The 23,730-nt window shown below is 54.4% G+C and overlaps 1 protein-coding gene across 14 annotated transcripts in view; it reads right to left on the bottom strand.

Moving 5' to 3' along the window:
• The window catches only part of RPS6KA2 (ribosomal protein S6 kinase A2), a 375,962-nt gene that overhangs the window by 38,592 nt on the left and 313,640 nt on the right, over nt 1-23,730 (bottom strand). For all 14 annotated transcript variants that reach the window (XR_012508489.1, XM_074368009.1, XM_074368013.1 and 11 more), the window contains 5 exons: nt 23,565-23,671; nt 20,449-20,486; nt 17,946-18,088; nt 12,423-12,493; nt 10,434-10,522 (listed from right to left, as the gene is read on the bottom strand). Coding sequence is in view for 13 of the 14 variants with exons in the window: in XM_074368009.1 (XP_074224110.1) it covers nt 10,434-10,522; nt 12,423-12,493; nt 17,946-18,088; nt 20,449-20,486; nt 23,565-23,671 (448 nt within the window). In the remaining variant the exon portion in view is untranslated. The remainder of the gene's footprint in view (nt 1-10,433; nt 10,523-12,422; nt 12,494-17,945; nt 18,089-20,448; nt 20,487-23,564; nt 23,672-23,730) is intronic.

Genomic DNA, 23,730 nt, shown 5'->3' with positions numbered 1-23,730 from the left:
CTTTTAAAGCCCAGTCTGTAACTATCCAGGATTTGAACTCTAAGTCTGTTTTTCTTTTTTAAACTTCTTAATCACTTATAGATTATCTACATATTCTTTTTACAGTTTTAAAGTATTTCCTGTCAGCTTGAAATTTCATTTAATTTCATGTTTAAAATCTTTGCTTGTCTCCCGGTACACTGCCGGCTGAGGTCGGGGCCCCAGCAGTGTCCCCAGGCTGGCTTGGGACCGTCAGCTCCAAGCGAGAGGCTCGGCACACTGGCTGGTCCTGGCCAAGCCGTCAAAGGCCGGCCCTTTATGAGAGGTCACAGCAGTGCCAGTGGGAGCCAGGATGAGATGCCTGGAGCCCAGGGTGGACTGTGTTTGAAGTCAGATCGGTAAAGCGCACCTTTTGGAGGTCAACTCTGGAGGGTTAGACAGAAACAGGAAAAACAGAAGCGCTCAGCTGGGGCTCAGCTCTGCCCACGGGGTTCTCCGAGAGCCTGGGCTGCGCGGGTTTCCCGCCCGCGCGCGTCCAGTCTCACTCCTTCCTAACCTCCTCCTCCTGCTCTCAGGACGGCCCAGGACTTTCCGGAGAAGCTGCAGCTGCCCACAGGGACGAGCCAGACATCCCGCCGAGGGTCGTCCTCTAATTCACGGCCCCAGCGTCAAGAGTGATCGATTGAGAACCAAGTTTTCAAAGGGGCCCCACCTGGGGGAGTCGCAGCCCCCGGGGCGGGCGGTCAGCCGGTACTGCCTCCCCGCCTCCCTCCCCTCGGCCACATGGAGCTCACGCTGCTCCCGGCGCCCTTCTTCACTCCCCACGTGGCACGTGATGCTTCTTGGGCCTGGAACCCCCACCTTGCACCGCTCCCTCCCCACACCGCACAGGCTTTGAGACCCAGGGGACCCCTAGGCAGCCCTGTGGGGCGGCCCCGCCCCGACAGCAGCAGGGTCTGGGAGTCACCTGCCTCTCCCAGGGAACAGCTCACACTGCATAATAAATAAGGGTGTGACCCAAATAACTCAGTCTTCCAGCGGCCAGGCCTCCACACACACCACCGTCGAAGTAAACACAGGTTGGACTCCATTTTGACAAGCATGAAAGTGTAAAATCTCACCATTCTCCGCACAGAAAACACCCCTGTCCCCTCCCTGGCCCCCATCCACCGGGCCGCTGGGCTCGGCTAGGCCTGGCCTGGCTGGGGCTGCCCCACCCCGCCACCCCGCTGCTCCCCCAGCACCACCCCACCCCGCACTCTGCCCCAGCCCAGCCTCTGCCTCCTGCCCAGGTGGAGGGAACTCATTCTGCTGGTTCCTCAGGCTTGTCAGTCCTCAGGGGAGAGGCAGGGGGATTTCTGCCTGAGATTCCCGGCCTCTTCCCCCACGACTGGTTTCCCGGGCAGACTATGGTGGCATCACCGACTGGAGTGTCACCAGCACCTGCCACGGGTGCCCCAGGCACCTTCCTCAACCGTGGACACCTGCAGTCAGTGGCAGGCTGAGACTTAGGGTGAAGACACTGTATCTTCAGGGGACGACGAGGTGGACACACCAGCTCCAGACTCCTCAGCCATGGTGCCCTGGGCAGGTGATCCGGGCGAGGGCCTGTCTCATCACCTGTCAAGCGTGTGCCATCAGCCAGGTGCTCCTCTGTGGTTTCTTCTGGCTGTGAATTTCTATGGACACCCTCTTGGAGATGCTGTGGGCTGAACTGTGTTCCCCCAAATTCATATGGTGCAGTCCCAACCCCAGAACCTCACAGTGGGGCCTTATTTGGATCAAGGCCATCACAGGAGTAATGAGTGGGGATGAGTTCGTGCTGGAGGAGGGGGCACCCCTCACCCTGCATGACTGGCGTCTTCACAGGGAGCAGGAATCTGGATGAGCACAACAGGGAGAAGGCTGGGGGTGGCAAAGGCAGAGGTGGGGTGAGACTTCTGCAGGCACAGGGAGCACGTCCTCGCTCACAGACACGTAAGGACCCAGCCCGCCACACCCTGGCCTCAGACTCCCACCTCCAGACGGGGAGACAGCACCTCTCTGCTGTGTAAGCCGCCAGGTCTGTGGGGATTTGTGATGGTGAAGCAAGAAACTCGGGGCAGCCAAGGACCATCCCACCTTTCCCCGGCATCTGCTGGAGTAGAAGAAGTACCTGTGCACGCCCCGAACTGTGAGCTCCTGGGTGCTTTTTCTTTTCACTCCTCAGGATTTGCAGCTGACTGCTTTATCCGCTCACACTCAGCAACTGGGTCTGGGGAGCTGAGAGGCGAGGGTAGAGCAGGCCTGGGGTCTGGGAAGTCTGCTGCCTGAGGGGAGAGCCAGGAGGGTGATGCGGGCAGTTGCCAGGCAACCGCGACATCAGGACCAGCCCCCAGGAGCATGGCCCAGGGCGCAAGCGCCTGAGGGCCCAGCGGGTTAAGCCTCAGGAGACAGAGATCTGGTCCGACTTGAAGGTACTGTGGTCAGACCACAGGTCTGTGTGGGGACCTCTGCTTGGGTGAGGCCTTCTGATAATGAACTCCCCACGTGGCCAGGGGACTTCTGGGGGCGTAAGAATAAGGTTCAAGGCAGTCAGAAGCAGGAAGAAGTTCCAGCCTTCTAATCCAGTGGCCTGTGTAAACCAAGATTAATCCACTCAACATAATTTCCACCTTAGGGCCAAAGATTTCCAGGCAATTAAATTTAGCAGCTGACCTGGGTCAAGTTGGGAGAGTAATAATTCTGACTGTAATTTCTTTTTTATGCTGAGCCTGGACATCTTATGGTATGAAATACTCCTGCGGGAGGGTCCACGACTCCTGCAAAGCTTTCCGGTGATTCACTCTGGAGGTTATGTGACGGGCCGTTATCCACGCTTCTGTGGGTTCCACTGGGCGAGTACCTTTTAACTGCTGGTTCGCTACACACCTAATGAGATAAACCCATCTTTCTCTCTCATCACTTACGCCAGCTAAATAATCCAACAGCCTTTGGGGTCGGAGAACTTTGATTTCTGTGATGCTAAATTCTAAGACAAAACAGATTTAGAAAATCATTGTCTTCTTCCAGAACAAGGAGAGACCCATCCAGCTCCACCCTCCCCATCTTAGTCGCCCGGGTCACTACGCGAATCCTTTCCACCAAACGCCATGATATTCGAAAGAAAAGAGGGATTCTCAAGACAAAAGCCTGCAACTGATGAGTCGGAATTGTTCGTTCTACTGTGTGTTTCAATGGATACACCCGCTGAAACCTTCATTTCTCCTTTCTGATTCCAGCTTCCTCCCCAAGGGAAGTCAGGCAGGTGAGACCACACGTGGGCATGGTCTGAGAGGGGACTGATCCGGAGCGGAGCGGTGTCCTGCTGCCCTGGGAGGCAGATACTTCGCACGGATGCTCACACATGCGCTCACAGAATACGCGTCTGGATCCTATTCTGGCACTCAATGACAAGGCAGAGACTGGACAGATTTTCACAACAGAAACTTGGTATTGAAGGAAAAGTTTCGGCCATGGGCACAGTTACTGGTGGCAGGTTGTGTGCAGAATCCTCCGAGGGTAACAGATCAGAGGGCCCCCTTCTCTGAAGACGGCTCTCCGCCGTCCTGCTCCCGGCATGAGCTCAGGGCCCGCCAGGTGCTCTCACGCGTTTCCACCTCGTCATGCAGGGCTTTGCGGGGAGAGTCAGACAATCCCTTTCTCACTCATTCTTCCTTCCACAATGATCTCGGGAGATGGTTTAACAAGACCTGCTAAAACGCAGCCCTTGGGCTGACGGTTTTCTTTAAAGTAACTGTGCCTCTGCTAACTTTCTCTTCCTGTCCCACAACCAAGTGGCAGAGAAAGGAAAGGGTCCAATTAATGGGAAGCAACGTGGCCAAGAGGTCCAGCACCATCCCCAGCCCGCAGGTCTTTGCGCACCAATTATTTGTGCTTTTTCACGCATTTACTAGTCAGCCACCTGATAGCGTTTCCTATGTGTCAGACGTGGCTCCAGCTCATTACATCTTTCTAACAATCCTATGGAGGTGGTGCAGCCATCACTCTCGGTTCACACGTATGGAAACTAGGCACAGAGAGGTGCAGCCACCTGCTCAATGTTGCACAGCAAGTAACCGTGTGGGGGGCGAGGGGGGATGGGGTGCTGGCGTTCCGGCCCCCCTCGGGCTGTCCCTCTGCCTGCTGCTGCCACTCGGGTGGTCCTCCTCCCACGCTCCCTCCTGGTTCATGTTGGCGCTCCCTCCACCTTCCGACAGGCCCCTCGGCCCCTTGGCTTGAGATCTGTCTTCCACGTCACTTTGTTACTCCACTGCGTGTGTGCTCCTCTGGTTAACCGCAGTCTCTTTTACCATCTGAGAGGCCCCTTGAGAACGAGGGCCATAGTTTGGCTCCACTGTTTCCCCAGAGCCAGAGCCTGGAAAGTACGGGGAGCCCATGGAGGTGTGTGTATTTCCATGTCTTGGCTATTGTACGTGCTTTAAATACTCCGACAGACGTTTTCAGATGACATACGGAAAGGTGGGGCGAGAGTACGCCCTGCGAGCGGCGCCGCTGCCCTCTCACCCCGGCCCACTGGGTGCCTCCCCGCGCGGGCCGCCGTGCCGGACTGGGAGCGTCAGCGGCTGGAACTCTCCCACGGCTAGGAGGACGGCATAGCCACGGTGAAGAACAGTAAGGTGCCGCCTCAAACAATTAAAACCAGAATTACCACAAGCTCCAGCAGTTATACTGCTGGCATTCAAGGTCCTGAAGAGAGATTTGCACACGCGTGTTCAGAGCAGCGTCACTTACAATAGCCGAAAGGTGGGAGCAACCCAAATGTCCACGGATGGATGATGGGTGAGCAAAACACGGTGTGCCCGCTCAGTGGAACAGCGCCAGCCCTAGAAGCAGGGACACTGACGTGTGCTACAACACGGTGCGTCTTGCGGACACTATGCTAAGTGAGACCAGCCTGTCTCAAAATCCCAATACCGTGTGATTCCACTCACACGAGGCACCAAGAGACGTCAGGCCCAGAGACAGAAGGTGGAATGGAGGGTGCCGGGGCCGGGGAACTGACAGTGGGGAGCTCCTGTTCAGTGGGGACAGAGCTTCAGTTTTGCAAGACGAAAAGAGCTCTGCGGCTGGAAGGTGTTCACGGCTGCACAGAATGTGAGCGGACAACGTGAGGGAGATGTGCGCTTACAAAATGGTCACGATCATGAACTTTCTGGTCTCTGTATTTCACCACAACTGAAACAGAACAGGGGATAAACTATCACAAAAAGTGGCACAGGCCCCGGCTGGTGGGGAAGCCCGAGGACGAGGACGGGGAGAATAGAAGAGCCGCCTGGGGCAGCCTCTGCGACGCAGGGGGCTCTTCCGCTAAGAACCCAGCCCCCGCTCGCGTCACGCTCGGGCCTGATAAATACAGCGTTTTACGCCTTAAGATCGTGACTTTTGCACAATTCATTCAGTCCAACTACAGTGAGATTTCAGGGAGTCCTCTGTAGGCGAAGGAAGGAAAGTCACCTCCTCAGCCCAAACTGAAGTGAGAAAGAATCGAGTTGTTGCCCACAGAGAGTTCATTTTTCAAGTTTAACAGGCCAAGCAAAACGGCTTCTTTTGTTGGAAATACAAGCAGAGAGCTACAGAGAATTTTCCTGAAAACGTTTTTCGATTTCTAAGACTTAGGAAAGCTGAACGTGGCCTTTGTTGCTGCAAAGATTAGACGTAGATAAACCATAAATGCTCAGCCCTAACGTGTGGCCTTTAACCCGGACACGGATGTCTGACACTGGTCCAGAATCGAGCCAAAGCCTGCTCTGCCCCGAGTGGGCGGGTCTCACAGCTGGCTCCAGGGGGAAGGCCTGCCTCAACTTCCTCGAGGGGACCGTACATGCTCCTCCACACACGGGGATCCCAGGCCTCCCTCTGCACGGACAGGGCGCACCCACAGCCTCTGCTCCCTCCTGCCGCTCGGGCTGTCGCGGCTTCCTGCAGGAAGTTTGGTGCCAGCTCTCAGGGCCCAGCCCCAAGTCTGCCCCGACTAGTTACATGGGCGAGTTTCAAGATGCAGTGTCATCCACGGGTTTTCAGAGACACTGCTCTCTCCTCGCAAATGTCACAGCACTCGGAGGCGGAGGCTTTGTCCCCGGAAATAGGACGAGGTCTGGGGAGGGGGTTGGGGGGGTTGTAGTTATGCTCCCCTTGGATCTGGAGGGCGGAAGTCATTTTGTAAGTGATTTATGTATTTTTTGTTTCAGAAAACCAGTCTGGAAGTCTGGCAAGAGAGCTACCATGCTAATTTTATGGTAGCCCTGTGGTATTATGGTGCCTCGTGAGGAAATGGGAAGGAACGGTGTGCCTCTCAGGCTGACCCCACAGAGGAGGGAAGAGGTACCAGTCACTAGAGGAGAAAGAAAAAACAAAATCAGAAAAGTGAACTTCACTTCATGGACTTCCTCCAGGTTCAAAGAGTGAAACCTCTCTTCAGCAGGGAAGGGGGCGACCGAGGCTCGGAGAGGAAGGCGGGGGAGAGAGCCCCACACCCTGTCTTATATTAGACACCAAGAGGTGAGGTCGGAGCCACGCTCCGGAACCCCATCCCAGAATAGTCAAACTGGGGGGGGGGGGCTGTTTTTAACTAGTTACCTCCCCAAGGTGGCCGGTCAGCCTTGAGATCTTTGGTATGGGGTCCCAGTATTCCCTCAATTGCCTAAAAAGCAGGCACTCCTGAAAAACCCGATGGACGCAGTGCCCAAGCCTGCACAGTCAGCCCGCTGACCACAGGGAGCAGGAGGAGGGCTCTGATGGGGCAGGTTCGTAGGACGTGTGATGAGCTGAGCCGGAGTCCAAAGGGTTTAGGGTAAGGAGTTGTTTTTTATAGTGTTTCAAGGAACAGCTACTATTTTTAAAATTCAAATATTTAGTGGGGCCTCTGTGTGATTCAGGAGCTGAGTGTCAAGATAAAGCAAACAGAACTGCTGTCTTCATGGAGCTCATGGTTATTAACTACCTCCTGGAGCCGACCCTGCTGGCTGGCTAATAAAACCACCATTGCCAGCCCTCCTTGCCTTTCACTCCAAGGACCAATACTCATCTTCCCACCTTCCTTTTAGCTAGAAGTGCCATGTGATGGTTTCTATCCAGCAAGAAATCTAGGTAAGTCCCCGCTTTGCTTTCCTGATAAAAGGATAGATGCAGCTGGCCTCATCCATGCCCTCCCTTCAACGTGAATGTGATGCCTGGGGCCACAGCAGTCGTTTTGTGATCACAAGGCACCATGCACGAAGATGAAAGGCAGTGCACTAAGGACGGTAAACTAGGAAGACAGACTGGGCTCTTGACAGCGATTGTCCACTGCTCGGCCAGTGCTTCCCACCCTCTTCTGCAACGTGGCTTGTTAATGTGAAGAAAATAAACTGCAGTTTAAAAAAATTAAATTTGCTGTGTTAAACAATTTAAAATTATTTAAGTGTCCTGTACCTTACAGCTAAAAGCAATTCTTATGGATACGCCGTTTTCATAAGTGAATCTAATGTTTCTCCTTTTATCTACTTTGAAGTATTATGAGGATTTAAACGAGATAATTTTATTAGTGCAGAATTCCCTGCGTGTCATTGTCATCATCACCATCCTCACCCCGGGAGGGACCAGGGGCTCAGGAAGAGAAATGACTTATTCACCTGGTTTGTTAAAGACCCAATCGGCAGAGGGGCGTGAGAGGCGGTCTTCCTGCCTCCCCCAAGCCCCCACCCCCAGTGCCCGCCTCTTAGCACTGTGGGGGGAGAGACCACACCTAAGCTAGATGAGGGCACAGCGCACAGGACGGAGTCACAGAATCGGAATAATGGTGCACCGGCTAATTGATCCGAAGTAACTGTTGGGACCAAACGTTAAAAGACTGATGACACCAATGGAAGCTGTAGACTGGGTGTCAGCGGTTCTAACAGGCGTGGAAATGATGTGCAGAGCAGTTTATGGCCCTTGGATGGTCCACAGCTCCGCCAGCCAGACTTTGAGGCAGGTGTGTTCTGAAACGGGTTAAGATCTGCTCCATGTATGTACATGCATGGCTGGGACATGATGCTGTACACCAGAAACTGATACACTGCAACTGACTATACCTCAGTTAAAAAAAAAAAAAAAGATCTGCTGAGCTGGATGGCAAGCTGGCCTTGGACCGGGAGGGCTTATTTCAGCATCTCTCTTGCACTGATGGAGACATTAACGAAAGATAATCAATTAAAGCAGGATCCAGATCTGAACTGGGCGACCAATTTCAATCTTTGTGTGACATTCAGAGACAAATTAGAGGGAGTGGCGAGGCATAGACATAATTGCGGGACATGTTTACTGTTTGATTCTACGCCTCAAATGTGCTCCTGAGAGGAGAGATGCTCTTCCATGTCCTGGAAAAGCTCAGAGCTGAGTCTGGGTGTCTGCACCTCCGGAGGCCCCGGGCCAGGCTGCACTGGATCTGATCAAACTGCAATGAGGCAGCAGTCTCAGGGCAAACGGTGCCCGTGCCTTTTACCGCCTGTCCCCGTAAGCTCCTCGGGCTGAGGTCTCCCATCGTCCCATGACCCCCACCCTCAGGTGAGCCTTTGCTGCTCTCCGGAAACGTGCTTGTTTACGGAGACACAGGTTTATGTGAGGGCGGCGGCAGGCCAAGTCCTGAAGGAAGGGTGTGGGGTGTGGGCATCTCCTAGAACCGAGGTCCTGGCCTTGCCTGGGTCAGACCACGCGAAGGAGGGGCACGGATGATCCTTGGCAGAGGCCTGCGGTCCCATCTGGGGCTTTGCCGAGGGGTCCCAGTAACGACGAAGTGAAGGAAACTGTTTAGCCCTCAAGGTTCCTCCGAATCACAAATCCAACTCACATCATGGCGTCAGCCCCCACTAGCAAGTGTCGCCCCAACCCTGGACGTCAGGGCTCCCGGCCACCGCACTGCCCTCTGGAAGGCAGGAGGGCCACGCCTTCCCCTCCTGCAGGGAAGCTGCGCTCAGGGCCAGGCCCTACAGCTCTCTTCACCCTACAGCTCTCTTCAGGGCAGCCGGGCAGCCCAGCAAGCCCGTGCTATGACCAGGCTGGCGAGTTTTCATCAAACTCCCTCGTCATTTTCACCGACACTGCCACGAGTCCTGTGCAGGGGTGGGGCGTTCGGGGCTGGGGCCCACTTGGGTCTCTCCGGGACCCTTGCTGGGACCTGCTCTGGGGTGAAATGGGTGCAGGTCCCAGCCCGGGATGCGCTCAGACTCTGCAGCGACTCACACAGAGCCCGGCGTCTCCTGCCAGGGCCTCAGGGCAGGGGTCTCACCAGGGGACCTGCCCCCAGGGGCAGGTCTGGGGCAGTTGCAGCTGCTGCAGCTCGGGGAGGGAGGTGCCGCTGGCCTCTGGGGGTGGAGACCAGGGGTGCTGCTACACAGCCCGCGGTGCTGGTCCCTGGTCCCCACCAGAAAGAACCGCCCAGCCAGGACGGCAGAGGTGCCACAAGGAGGGCCCCGCCACGGCCAGTCCCATCACACGGCTGGCCCGCAGGCCTGGTAAGGATGCAACACGGTCTATTTATAAAGTTTCCTTCTTGACTGACATCTACCTGTCTCCAGGTCTTGGCTAACAGGTCAACAGGCATTTCCTACACACATAACCTACATGCCGGCAGAGATTTTCCTGTTGGAGAGACTTTAGAAGTAAAATTTTTTGGTAAGAGGGTGTATACAATTTAAAATTTTATTGGGTTTTGCCAAAGTGCCAAAAACGTTGCACCGATTTGCTCTCAGTGACAGTGGCTGGGCAGGCCCGCACCTGTACGGTCCTGGGCGGTCCCGATTGCTACGGTATTTGCCACCATTGTGGCAGAAAAAAGGTGCCTTGTGGTTTCAGCTGTGTTTCCAGCCCCTCATGGGGGCGGGGGGGGGGTTCCCCTGCGGGGATCCCACCCGGCCTCTGGTGAGTTCACGTCCTCACTTCCTGCTCCTGACCACCCTCCACACGGCAATCCCAGCGGCAGTGACGGCTTCTTCCCCGGGTTGTGGGAGCAAAGAGCCTGAGCAGGTGGACAAAGATCTCAGTGGCTGCGTCACTTGCGGGGGGGAGGGGTTTGCAGATCCAGTTACGCCGGCAGGAGGACTGCCACTGAAGGGAGCCTACCCGAAACCTTGTCGTAAAGGATTATTTTGAAAACGAATTAGTACTTAGTAAAACAGTCACGTCAATCCCAACTGTAACGTATGCTGAGACTGCTCAGTTGAAGAGGGGTTCAATTAAAAGCAGCGTCTCAGTGGTTCTGTCTCTAGCTCATGGAGTTCCAAAAGTGCACGCCACCATTCTGTGGGAAAACAGTGACTTCTGGTATACCTCACAGTCCGGCGACACGCGATGAAATTTCCGCCCTGCTCTCGGTGGACGCAGAGAAACATGCGGCCAGACAAGAGCTGAGTCTGGGCAGCTGGGCGGCTGGGGGGCTCGGGGGTTGGGGGTCTTACCCAGTCGGTTGCAGGGGTTCCGTTTGAAGAGGGCTCTCAGCAGACTCTGGGCCTCCGTGCTGAGGAACTGCGGCATGCCCAGCTTGGCTCTGTAAAACACAGTCGTATTTCAGGGGAGGAAGGCGAGCCCCAAAGTGCCCAGGGTTTCTTCGGAGCTGTGTGCTCCTGGCGTCCCCAGACAAGCCAAATCCAGTCGACGTGACGCAGAGCGTCTGTGTACAGCAGCCACTTCATAATTCATTAAAAAAAAATACAGCCGCTAAAAAGAACCAGTAACAATGCCACGAATATAAATGACATTTTAAATGGAAATTAACTACGTTTTCCAAGACAACAACAAAAACAGGCAGACATAGTATGTGGTTATCTGGGGAAAGGGGGTGGGAAGGGATAAATCTGGGAGTTTGAAATTTGCAAAGGCTAAGTGCTATATGTAAAAATAGATTAAAAAAAAAACAAGTTTCTTCCATATAGCACAGGGAACAATATTCAATATCTTGTAACAACCTTCAATGGAAAAGAACATGAAAATGAATACAGATATTGGACATGCACGGCTGGGACACTGTGCTGTGCACCAGAAATTGACACACTGTAACTGACTGTACTTCAATTAAAAAATTTTTTTTAAAAAGGCTTTGGTGAGGTGAGGGCATCGCTCTCATTTGGGGACTCTCCTCTTGGCTTGCTGAGACAGCTGGATTCTGTCACCTGCCTCTGGCTGAGTCTGTGACAACGCTACTGAGAGCGTCTGGGACAGGAGGGCCCTGCAAGCCCCCGGGGGCTGGGACCTCCCTTTGGGAACTACTTGACCACAGCTGGGTGCTGCCCCTTCGGAAGTGCTCTGTCACTCCCAGACGACAGGTCACAAGCTCACACCTGGAATCTGCTGGAGAGAATTATTCCAGCATCAGAAAAAGGTCTTGTTCCCCCTTAAAATTAAAACAAGGAACAGAGGCCGTCAAGGAAACCTCAGCAGACCGAGGCTGCCCAGGTCACCGGCAATGCAAGGTTGCGCGATGCAGGAAACCTGCTTAAATCCTGTCTGCGGGGTGCCGTCCCTCGTCCCTCTCCTTCCTTTTATATAATAACGTGATCTCCAAAAATAAAAGCTTTTTAGGCGCCTCTCGGTTTTATAAAAGTGATGCGTCCACTGCAAGCAGAGCTGGGGAGCTGGTTGTGAGGACACAGTGCGGTGGTGTCTCCTGTGGGGGCGGGGAGTCCACCCCAGCTCAGCCCGGAGGCGGGGACCCGAGCTCACGCGGCCTGTTTCCAGGGCCACACCCCCTCCCGTGCGCCCTCTTGTCCCCTTCTCTCTTCCTGCAGCTCTCCCTCGGACATCCTGCTCAGACGAAGCCTGCTCACATTGAAGGTGTTCCAGCAAGACCGGCTCTGGTTTTGGACTTCCTAGGGTCTGAGAGCAAAATGGCACGTGGTAGATGATTCTTCCCGAGAGAAAAGGAGAAAACTGTGTGTTTGGTCACGTGGGCAACATGCCTCCTGCTGACGCCAGAGCTCAGAGCTCAGTTAAACGTTCCGTAGGTGCTCTGTAAACACACACTGATTTCAAACACGTAGAACTAAAAAAAGGGTGGAAACTCAATATTTTACATTGATTGCATGTAGAAATGACTGTATGCTGGCTATAGTGGGCTAAATAAAATCTATTACTAACGAAAAAAAAAGGGGGCAGCTCTCTTGGGACCCTGACATCCTTCTGCTCTTCTGAATTTGCGCTTCTGAAGGTCACTAACCATCACATCTGAGAACGCTGCCATGGGACAACTGAGACGGTTTTTACTAATGGAAAACTCTATCTACGATAGAAGAGTTCACTGGATTCACTCCGAGACCCCGCTCGCTTTACCGACTGTGATGAAAATGCCAAGAGCGTGCATTACCACCACCGCCTGCTGGACAGTCGGTTTCGGAGACCGAAGCCCCTGGTGTCAGAAGGGGTGGAGCGTGAGGGCGGCGTCTCCTACTCACTTGAGGATGAGGGCCATGGTCTCCTTCCTGTCCTTCCCCTGGAACGGCAGAGACCCCGTGAGCATCTCGAACTGCAGAACAACACAGAACAACACAGAACAACAAAGAGCAAGTGTTCAGACCAACTGAAGTTCACGGTGGAGAGACCCACACGGGCCAAGTTCATGCCTCCATTCAAATCCCGGCCAGTTAAGTGCAGGCGCCAGCCTGCGTGCTTGCTGTGCATCTGAACGGAACGGCTTTGTGGACCTCGAAGGTCAGCGGGGAGGTGGGCAGATGACGGACAGTCACTCCACTCTGCAGCACTGAGGAGGCGCTCAGTGCTCTGGAGAGATGAAATGCAGAGGGAAACGGCCACAGGGAGGGACGGGCAGAACACGGCTGTACACCTTCTGTGCGGTTGATGGAGGACCCGGTCCTTCTCTGCTGGGTGCTGTGGAGGGGCTGAGCGAGGACGAGGAGGAGGAGGAGGACCGCTAACTGGTACTAAACGCTCACTACGTACGCCATCAGCCCAGGACGGGTGCAGACTGCTCACCGGGTCGCTGGCCCCTGACTACAGTCTGCTAATCACACCTGGTAAAAACAATACGGCACCAGGGACGTCTCCAATGCCCGCCGCTGCACACCGACAGTACCAGGTGGACATCTGCGAGGACGGAGCTTGTGACAAAGACAGGAATTGGGGGGCAGGCCTGCCTGAGCACGGATTTCTTTCTCGAACGGACAGCCCTGATTATGGGGGCCCTGGAAGGAACCGCTGGGCATCGCAGGGTCAACGTGCACATCTGACCTTCTGACTAGAGGAACTAGGGCGGCAGCCACAGCAAATCTTTTTCTTGAAAAGAAGACACTGAATCCAAGTGCAATGTGCTAAAGCGTCGATCCTGCCCAGTGTCTGTATGTCAGTTTAAACGCTAAGCAGCAGCCTCAGGGCAGGTGTTTAGCCGGTCTTTCCAAATTTACCCTCGTCTTGATGTCACTGCATATGTCTCTGACCCTTTAACATCCATCCTCCAATATTCTTTTCCTCTGCATCACAAAAATCTTGGGAAATACATCAAGGTACAAAGACCACAATCACCACTCATAATCCTGCTATGCAAAGATAGGTCAATTAGCATCTGTTAATTCCTTCTAGCACTTTCTTCAAGCTGTTTTTTAAACATAAAGCTTTGAAGACTAACTTTGTAGAACAGCGCTTAATAATTCCTATCAAATCTCCTGAGTATCACTCTACAGGCGGATACGCCAAGGTAGAACCGTTCATTATTGGACACCTAGGATGTGTTCAATTTACTGGTATTGCCAGTCACACTGAAATGTGCGTAAAAGTCTTTCTAAGATTTCCAGTTCTCCTGCTGACAGTCTACCAGGAGTGAGACTTTCACACTCAAAGAAATGAATGTATTTAAGGCTTTATTAGTGTTGTCGGTCTATTTTCTGAAAGCAAATTTTAGAAGAAATGTAAAGGTTGCTGCCTGTCCAGATGTTTGAAGCCACTGGATCCAGATGTTTGAAGCCACTGGACCCCGTCAGCATTTGTGTCCCTCCTGTGCACACCCCAAAAGTGAAGGCCCGCAGAGCGGACGGGCTGCAGCAGCCAATAAACACATGGCAAACCCGAGAGCAAGAACGTCCAGAAGAGAATCTAAAAGCAGACAAACATCATTAAACTGAAAGGCGGGGCTGCTCTGACTGCCAGGTGAGCTATTCACTGACAAAACAGGACGGAAGTTTGCAAGTTGATCATACAAATTAAAAGTATCTCTTAAAATAGAATCATACTAACAAAGAAAAGTCTCTTCCTACTCTGGTCCTGCTTTCTTGAGTCAGCTATTAATGAAATTCCATGTAAGTGCAAAGCCTCTCTAGCCACGTGAAACAAGAAAGCTATTTCTTGACTCTCGCTGTTTAATCTTTGCTACAAAGCGGGTGCCCGCCTGCCGCCGGTATGTCGTCTATTTATCACGAATCAGCTGAGGTCCTGCATCCATTTGTTGAGCGATTACTTTGTAGCTTTGAGACTGAATCTCTAACGATCAGCATCCAAGCCCTTTGTGTTTCTCTCCACGTCCCCTCCTTCCTCCAATGGTTCCTTCCTAGGAAGCTAACTCCACGGTGGGGGCTCTCTCTGCACTCACTAACACCCAACATACTGGCACACGTGGGCGTCCAATAAATGTTTCTTGATGATGAAGAGGGTGGTGACGAAGGTGTTATTTCCCAGATGTGGAGGAAGGAGGGCTTTTCAGGGTTGCTGATCCGAGTAAAGCTGCTCAGGAATTTCTCAGTATTTCAGTGTCTCGTTAAATCAGAATATTACTTATACAACGGAATACTACTCAGTCATAAAAAAGAACTGAATTTTGCCACCTGCAGCAACATGGATTGACTTGGAGGGCATTATGCTAAGAGGAAATAAGTCAGACAGAGAAAGACAAATACTGTATGATGTTACTTATATGTGAAATCTAAAAAAATACAACAACCTAGTGAATGTAACACAAAAGAAGCAGGCTCACAGACATAAAAAACAAACTAGTGGTCGCCAGTGGGGCGGGGGGGAAGACAGCACTGGGGGATTAAGAGGTGCAAACTATTCTGTATAAATTAAGTGGCAAGGAGGTTTGTTACAACACAGGGATGAAACAATATTATATAATAACTATAAATGGAGTCTAACCTTTAAAAACTGTGAATCACTATATTTACACCTGTACCTTACACAGTACTGTACAGTAACTATATTTCAACTTAAAAAAAAGAAAAAATACATCAGAATACTCCTGATGAGTGTCCCCAGGGCATTACACACAGGAAGAGTTCTGCTCTGGTGCTGCAGAGAGACCCGAGTCTCCAGGGCAAACTGATAAGAGCCAGGAAAGTTTGCTCGGGGCCCCGCCCTGGAGCACACGTGTACAGATTATTACAAGACTTTGAACGTACTTCCCTGTGCTATAAATAGGACCTTGTTTATCTATTTTATATAGTAGTTTGTATCTAATATGCAATGATTTTGACCAGAAGAAAAACTGTAAAGCCTGTTTTGTGTTGACAGGACAGATTTTATGTCCGCTGTCTCAATACAGACAGAAACAGACAGGGAGGACAGCCCATTCCTGCTCCCCCTTCCCCGGGAAACCTCACGAATCTAACTCAGCTCTGACAAGTGTGCATTTTTCTCTGTCATGCTGGCCACTAAGACAGCCTCTCTCCGGGCTCAGGCTGGCCTCCTGCTCTTTTAAACACCAGTTGCACTGAGAGAACTGTGGCATTTTGTGACTTCAGAGCATCAGAAAAAACGTTCCCTGGAAAACCGCCATATGGTCACTTGTGAGCTTACAGCTCTGAGGGCTTCGTGAGTGTAGAGATGGGGTCCAGGGACAGGATGAAGCCTGGGGTCCCCTTAGGGAGCCCCCTCGCCCTCCAGAGGAACGTGCTTCTCAGGGGAGTGGAGGCTTAAGGCTAAACCTGGACTTGCTCCTGCAAAGGCAGAATTCTAACCTTGGCCCTGGAACCCGCAGTCAGGAAGGCAACATCAAACCTCCTGGTAAAATCTGCAACGAGGGCAGGGGGCCGCCACGACCACCCCCACCACACACCCTCCAGACTGGGTGACAAGGGACACCATACATTTGGGACTGGAGCAGAGCCATCTGTGCAAAAGTGACCTCGCAGAGCGAAAAGCTAACCTCAGCGTCTCGTAACATCTAAAGAGAGCCGTCATCAGAAGGGAGGCAGGGCGGGGGGCCCGCGGGGGCTCAGCTCCGGGGTCTCCTGTGTAGAGACGTCCGAATAACCACGACACCGGCAGCGTCACCAGCGCTCCGCAGCTGACATTCACGTCACAGCCTGTGTCACTCGCGCCGGCTAAAGACTGCCGCTCGCCACCCACCTCCACAAGGAGGACGTCAGGAGCCACCGCAGTCGCTGACCCTCCACACGCCCTGAAAGGCGTGCAGGACGGAGAGCAGCACTGGGGCGCTCCGTGCTCGGGGAAAACTGGCAGAACAGACCTTCCGACAGGTACTTTCAGGAGAAGGTTTTATGACCCAATTCTTGCATCTCCTCATGTCTAGAAAAGCACTAAAATCACTAATGGAGACACCTGCTCCTGGTGACCAGCAGCAGCCTTCTGCTTGACTGTGTGCCCCCCTCCTCGAAACCGCATCTGCACTGCCCTCCCCCAGCTCCGGGCAGCGGGCCTCAGAGCCACCCGAGACGCTGCCTCCCGGGCTGTCGTGCTCATTTTGCCCCAAATAAAACTTCACTCACATCTGACACGCTGTGCGCTTTTTCTCTGCGGACACTCCCTTTGCCTGTATCAGCTTGCTCAATCTGTTGGGATTCTGTTTTGGGAGCAGTTTTCTCACTCCGATTTGACTTTCCCTGTAGGTGTGTGACAGGGAGAGAATGTGCTGACCCTGGAGATGGGAGCACTGCCAGCATGATGTGACATCTCCGGCTAAGCCTGTGAGCGGGCAGCGTCCTGATGGAAGCCGTGGAAGCCACCTCTGGGCTGGTTTGACGTACGTCTGTCCCGCGGACAGAGGTCGGCCGTCTGTGACTAATCCAGCACAGCCCACATGGCTGAGCCCATGGGGCCAGGCCAGGACATAGAGACCAAGTGACCGGTGCCCGCGAGTACCAGTCTCAGGTCACCCAGGTGACAGACACCCTGCCCGTGGGCGCAGGACATGGCCCAGAGGCCCCACGGCCCCGGCACAAGGCCTGTGTGCTGGACCAGAGGCTTAGAAGGCACACAGCGGTGCCCAGTGCTGGCGAGCAACCCCCATCAAGTCCACCTAAACTCTGGGCGCCTCAGTCTCCTCGCCCATGAAATACACAAGGTGGAGGGGGTTGGACAGCCTGGAAGTGCCACGATCTCACTCCCATCCGATGTCAGACTCTGCAGCATCAGAAGTCTGGTCCACGCCAAGGGCGTGGCGAGCGTGGAGGGGCCACGACACAGTGCCGGCGGGGAAGACGGCAGAGCGACGGGGAGGGAGGGGTGGAGGGCGGGGAGGCAGGGCCATCTGGGGGCGGGGTGCGGCAGTGACGCCATTTCCACGATGGTGTGGAATGCCCCGGTCTAGACAGCATTTGTCACCTGCTCTTTGGATCGTGAACCCACGATCCAAAGAAAATCCAAGTTTCTAGATGTCAATGTAAAAATGTTTAACTAATTCCGCGGGTGTCTGGGCTCATGGTGGTTTTGGCGACTATGTGGAGGGACTCTGTGTTTGAAATAAGAAGAACATCCTTAATATGGAAATGGCTGCATCCCTTAAAATCCTCACCCTAAGCCCGTAAGAGCTTTAAGTATAAAGAAAGTTTGACTCAGCACCTTTGCATCCTTATTTGAATCCCAGCTGTTTCCTGACAGTGGGAGTTTGGGGAGGACCGAGGAGGGGGTTTCCAGGGATTCTGGTCAGGGATGGGGGGCCTCTCCCACTCCTGAGTCACACAGTGGGCACAGTCACCCTGGGGTCTCTGGACCACGGGCCCGTGGTGTCATACCATGAGCACGCCGAAGGACCACCAGTCCGCGCTCTGCGTGTGGCCCCGCCGGTTCACCACCTCGGGCGCCATGTACTCGATGGTCCCGCAGAACGAGTATGCTCTCTTGTCATGGTCGATGGCCTCCTTACTAAGCCCAAAATCTAAAGGCAAACACAGCACACCACACATCAGTCTCCACGTGGTGCTCAGACTACCGCCTGCCCGGCCAGCCCTCCCCCGGCTGCCATCTGGGTTAAGCAGACCCTCCTGGGGCCGTGCTGCCCTCACAGCCTGCACCAAACCCGGCCCTTCCCTAGAGGAATCTGCACATTCAGGAGAGCCCCGGAGGGGACCAGGACATTGCATCTCTGAGTGATTGATACGAGTTACCCCGAGCCCGTTTCCAGTGGGCACAGCGGCGACGCGGGGCTCTGATGCTGCCGGGCACGGCCCCGCTGTAGAGAAGCCTGCCGGGCTCCTCTGATGGGCACAGAGGAAGGCACTTGTTCCAGAGCAAAGGTCGGGAAAGGGGTTGTGGGCAGAAAACTACTTGGGAAGGCGGTTGCTGGCTGGTGAGGCGTGAAGGGGAAGACAGATAAGTCATTTGCTGTGGGACACCCTCCCCCCGACCTCCTCCAGGGATGGTCAGTCGATGCCACCTTCCTCCAATGCTCGTCCAACTGCTAGTGGGTGAAGGGCACAGCGACCACGACAGTTCTAAGATGACAGTCCCCCTCCAGGTTCATCGTCTATGAAGTCAAGGGTGACATCACTTCCCCCCAGGCCACAGGAGGAGGACGTGGGCTCCCAGCTCCGAGGGAGCACCCCACACCCGCCGTGGTCTCCTCAGCCCTGCCCAGGTGACAGGCGCTGCACGTCAGTGTCCCGGGGAGCGGTCTGTGATTTGTGCCGGGCCAAGGTGACAAATGATTACAAATGACTCACGCGGGGTCACTGACCAACGGCAGAGGCCGTGACTATGAAACCAGAGAAAGTTAAAGCCTGCGACGCTGCAGGTAAATGTGTGTGCTTGCACAACGCTTGTTCCAGCTGCCGCTGCACGTGTGAACTTCTGCGACACCTGCCCCGTCCCTCACACGGCAGGGAACACCTGTCCAGTGTACGCAGGACCTTAAATCTCCACGAAGTGCCACACGGGCACTTCTGAACAGCCCTAACCAGCTGAAGGAGTTAAGTTTAATTTCTCAGCTAGTTAAGGGTTAACTTCTTCTGTTGCTCGGTGTGGGGGGCACGGAAGGTGCCAAGAACAGGTCGAACTGGACTCAGTGTTGGGGGGCTGCTCCCACCAGCTGACCTGCAGGCGCCAGGAGGGCAGGGCCTGAAAGATCTGTCGAAAGAGTGCCACGCTCTCGTGCCCAAGTCATGAGAAATTTAAAGTCTAACTGTTCGACATGAACAAACATTAAAAAATATTTAATGAGCAGTTATTTTCAGCTACTCTGTGCTCTCTGCTGGGTACTGGGCGTCCAGCAAGAGCAGGGGGAATGGGCCCAGGGGACGAAGCAGTGCAGACAAGTAACCGGGCGGCAGGGAGACCGTGTGGGGCCTTAGAGCAAGGACAGAATGGGGTGGACCAAATGCCCCCGATCCGAGCAGGGACTGGCCTTAGTGGAAGTGAGGAGGGAGCGTCAGCTCGGGGACGGCCAACTGGTGGACACGGGGAGCAAGTGTGTGTGGAGATGAGGCCAGGACCAGCTCAGCGGGGTGGCCAGCCCAACGGCCCCCAGAGACATCATGCCCCAAATCCCAGGACCTGTGAATTGGTCACCATACCTGGCAAGACCCCACAGGTGTGACTAGGTCAGAATCTTGAGATGGGAGTCACCCCGGGTCACCAGGATGAAGGACAATAAAACACAGGCTCTTAAGGGGGTCTGGGGCAGGGGCCATAGTCAGAGAGAGACCAGGGTGCTGCCCTGCAGCTCTGAAGACAAAGGACAGGGCTGGGAGGCAAGGGCAGTGGGCGGCTGGAGGGCGACCAACGACCCCCGGAGTCTCCACCAAGGAGCTCAGCCCCTCTGATTTCTGCCCCGCTGGCCCGGTTTTGGACTCGTGGCCGCCAGAACTGTAAGAGGACGAGCTTGCTCTGGTTTATGCCACCAAGGCTGGTACCTGTTGGCAGCAGGAAGGGGAAGCTAGTCCAAGTGGGTGTCATGGAACGAGGTGGGCCACTCAGTCTGACCAAACCTGGGGCTGACCGGAGGGCCTCGGGGTTTCAGTGGGGAGATTGCCCTGCAGACGCGCTAAGATGGGGCTATGTATGGAGGTTCCTGAATGAAACATGCTAGAAGGGTCTTAGATCAGAGGAGCGAAGGAAGGAGGGACAGATGGGCTCGGTGCTGGGAGGACACACACCGACAGGCCTGAGCCACAGCCACGGAGAAGGCAGCCCCGGCAGACATGCGTCTGCATGCGCTGCTGCGACCAGAGGGCTTTGGCTGGGGGTGGGTCCCCGATGTACCAGGGCTGGGATGATGTCGGGGGGGGAGCTTTTACAAACCTGTGATCTTAATGTGTCCCTCTTCGTCCAGCAGGATGCTGAAAGAAAGGGGAAGAAAACAGATGCTTTAAGGGAGATGTGCATGCTGAAGGGCACGTGGACCCCGGGCAGTGGTCTCCATGCCGGGCGCCTGCCTATCGCAGACGGGGCTCTCAGATCACTGCTTTCCTGGGTCAGGGGCGCCCCCAGACCCACAGTGTGTGGGACACAGAGTGACACCCTATGTCCCTGTGCCTGGTTCACCTGCAAACTCTGGGGCTTCATGAGCCCATGGGGGGAGTCTGGGGACCTTCCAGCCTGTGTATCCTGTGTGAGGAACAGGACTGAGAGGGTCCAGGACCGCCCTGGCCTGTGGACTCAGAGCCTCTCAGAGGGGATTTTTCTGAACCCAGGCAGGCTCCTGATGGCCAGATCTCATCCCCTTCTCCCCATATCTCCCCATGAGCCCCCCTCCCGGCTCTGCGGGAGACCGTGACACCTCAGACCTCAGTATCCGGGAGCCACGCTGTAAGATCTGGTCCTACTGGGTCCCCGCCTCATCCCCTGGTCCAAGCCCTCACCACACCAGCATCTGACATCTAGACGTCCCACAGGGAGCACTGGTCCTGCTCTCCCCAGCTCGCTGGAGTTAGGGGGGCTCCCTCCTCATGGGAGGGCCGAGGGGCAGTCTTTACAGAAGGCTCCGGGCTGTCAGCCCGTGGGTCCCCAGGGCCCTCCCTGTTTCTTTCTTTGCTGTAATGAAACCCTGATCCACCAACTCCTAGGAGGTCCCAGCCCAGCTCTAAACAGACCAGGAAGTGGGCTTCGAGGATTCATAGGTGGTCCCTTAAAAACATCTGCGAAAGGACGGAAGTTCTGACACAGGCCACCACATGATGGACCTCGAGGACCCCATGCCGAGTGCAAGAGGTCCGTCACAGAAGGACAAATACTGTGCGATCCCACTTACAGGAGGTCCTAGAGCAGCGAAATCCAGACACAGGAAGTAGAAGGGAGGATGCCAGGGGCGGGAGAAAGGGCTGGGAGTTGGGATGGACGGTGGTGATGTCTGCACCGCAGTGTGAATGCTCGTGACACTACGAAACTGTGCACTTAAAAATGGTGCAGATGGGGAGGGTAGAGCTCAGTGGTAGAGCGTGTGCTTAGCATGCACAAGGTCCTGGGTTCAATCCCCAGCTCTTCCAGTAAAAAAATAAATAAATAAATAAACCTAATTACTCCCTCCCCTCTCCAAACAAACAAACAAACAAACCAAAGGAAAAACAAAAGAAAAAAAATTTTTTTAATGGTAAAGATGGTAAATTTTAGGTTATGTTTACCTTACTGCAATTTAAAACATCTCCCATGGAATTAAAAACAATACACACTATTTCATGGAAATGGAAAGGAAAAAATTACAGCATATAATTAAGTTGACAATTTCTAATGAAAGAAGGAAATTTTTTCTTTGCTTTTCAGTTATACTCAATCTTTGCCCAGAAGTGAGCCACTTTCATTTTTTTTTGGTGGGAGGAGGGGTAACTAGGTCTGTTTATTTTTTAATTAATTATTGTTACTTTTCTTTAGAGGAGGTGCTGGGGATTGAACCCAGGACCTTGTGCACGCTGAGCACATGCTCTACCACTGAGCTGTGCCCTCCCCCTCATAGAGGTGAGCCACTTTCCAAGTGAGTTCCCTCCTAACAAAGCCCTTTCTCTTCAGCCCTGCAATTATGTGTCACTGTTCTTAGCTGTCAAGGTCCCTGTGACTTTAACTGGAGGGGGAGCAGGGTGCTGCCTTCAGGGCTGCCCAGGGCTCACAGCGGCGGGCAGCACGTCGGCCAGGCCGGCTTTGGAGTGGGCTCGGCGCCCACTGTCTGCAGGACGTGGCTCTCGGCGGGGACGCGCAGGAGAGGGCCTTTCAGGGTTACGGAAACACCCACTTCCGTGTGCAGCCGGCGACGCGCTACGCCACAGGCGGTCAAGCTGAAGCCAAGCACGGGGAGTGCTCCCCTCTGCTCACAGGCAAAGCCCTTTGCTTCACGTACGTACACAAGGTTCCTGGATTCTGGCCGAACCCAGCTGGTTCCCGACCACGCCTGTCGCATCTTAATGAAATCTGCTTCAGAGAAGAGTGTTTTTCTCAGTTCAGTGCAGGTGACAGTAAAGGACCAGAGGCATGGGCCAGGAGCCACTTCCTGTGCCCCTGGGCCACGCGCTGCCTTGTGCCCCAAGCCTTCAGGTCCTCGGGCCCCCCCGGCCCAGGGGCAGGTGTGGACCTCAGTCTAGGGGGTGGTTATCGGCCTTCTCCTGGGCTGTGAACTAAGTGAGTGAGATGGGCAGGGGCCTCGCCTCAGGGACCTCGCCTCAGGGGCCTCGCCTCAGGGGCCTTGCCTCAGGGGCCGCAGTTGGGTCGGCCCAACGAGTTTAAAATGGTGCCCGCTAGTCCCGCCTTTCCAGGCGAACGGCTCCGGCTTGCGTGGCAGCTCCACGCAGGAAGCAGCAGGGAAAGCCTGAAACAAGGACACTGTGATCTGGAGGGGCTTTCAGCTCCTCAGTTTAGAGCAGATGAGCAAACTATCATAGAAATAACGTCGTGGGTGATTATTGCCAAAGATACAGGAATCTTGGAGTTTGGGCTGGCGATCTGTGCTGCTGTCTTTTAGAAAAACTCTGAAAAGCTCATCTGACTTGTCACCTAGGAACGGGCCAGCTGAAGCAGCTGGAAGGGTTTCCCAAATCTGCAGGCAGAGGAGGGGAAGAGATCGACCCAGAAGACACAAATGAGGGAGGAGGTGGCCGTATCTGGACCATTCCCAGTGGCAGGGTGGGTCTCCCCTAAGGGAGGGGGGGTGGTGGGCTGGACCACGGGAACCTGGGCTGGGCCCTGCTCCCTCCGAGTGTGTGGTGAGGGTCAAGTGAGGATGGGTGGGGACCATCCCGCACAAACCAGGATAAGCCACACCCGTGTCTGGGCACCTTTTCAGGGGCCGGGAGGTAGGCTCTGCAAAGCCTGCTCAGGGTCCCTGCATAGGGGGTGCCCAGCCCCCCGCCAGGTGTGCACTCCCTAGGGAACTGATGTCACATGGACAGCAAGTAAAGGGTGTGGAGGGCCGGGCCTGGCCTGGCCTCACTCACTTCTCTGGCTTCAGGTCTCTGTAGATGATCCCCAGACCGTGCAGGTGGTCCAAAGCCAAGGCCAGCTCAGCCAGGTAGAACTTGACGTCCTCCTCGGTGAACATCACCTGGCAGGAGAGAGAACCAGACCTCAGCCTGCCCTGCGGCCGCCAGGGACTCGGCCCCG

This window comes from Camelus bactrianus, chromosome 8 (genome assembly GCF_048773025.1).
Source record: "Camelus bactrianus isolate YW-2024 breed Bactrian camel chromosome 8, ASM4877302v1, whole genome shotgun sequence".
NCBI lineage: Eukaryota > Metazoa > Chordata > Mammalia > Artiodactyla > Camelidae > Camelus > Camelus bactrianus.
This window is presented reverse-complemented; position numbering and strand designations above follow the sequence as displayed.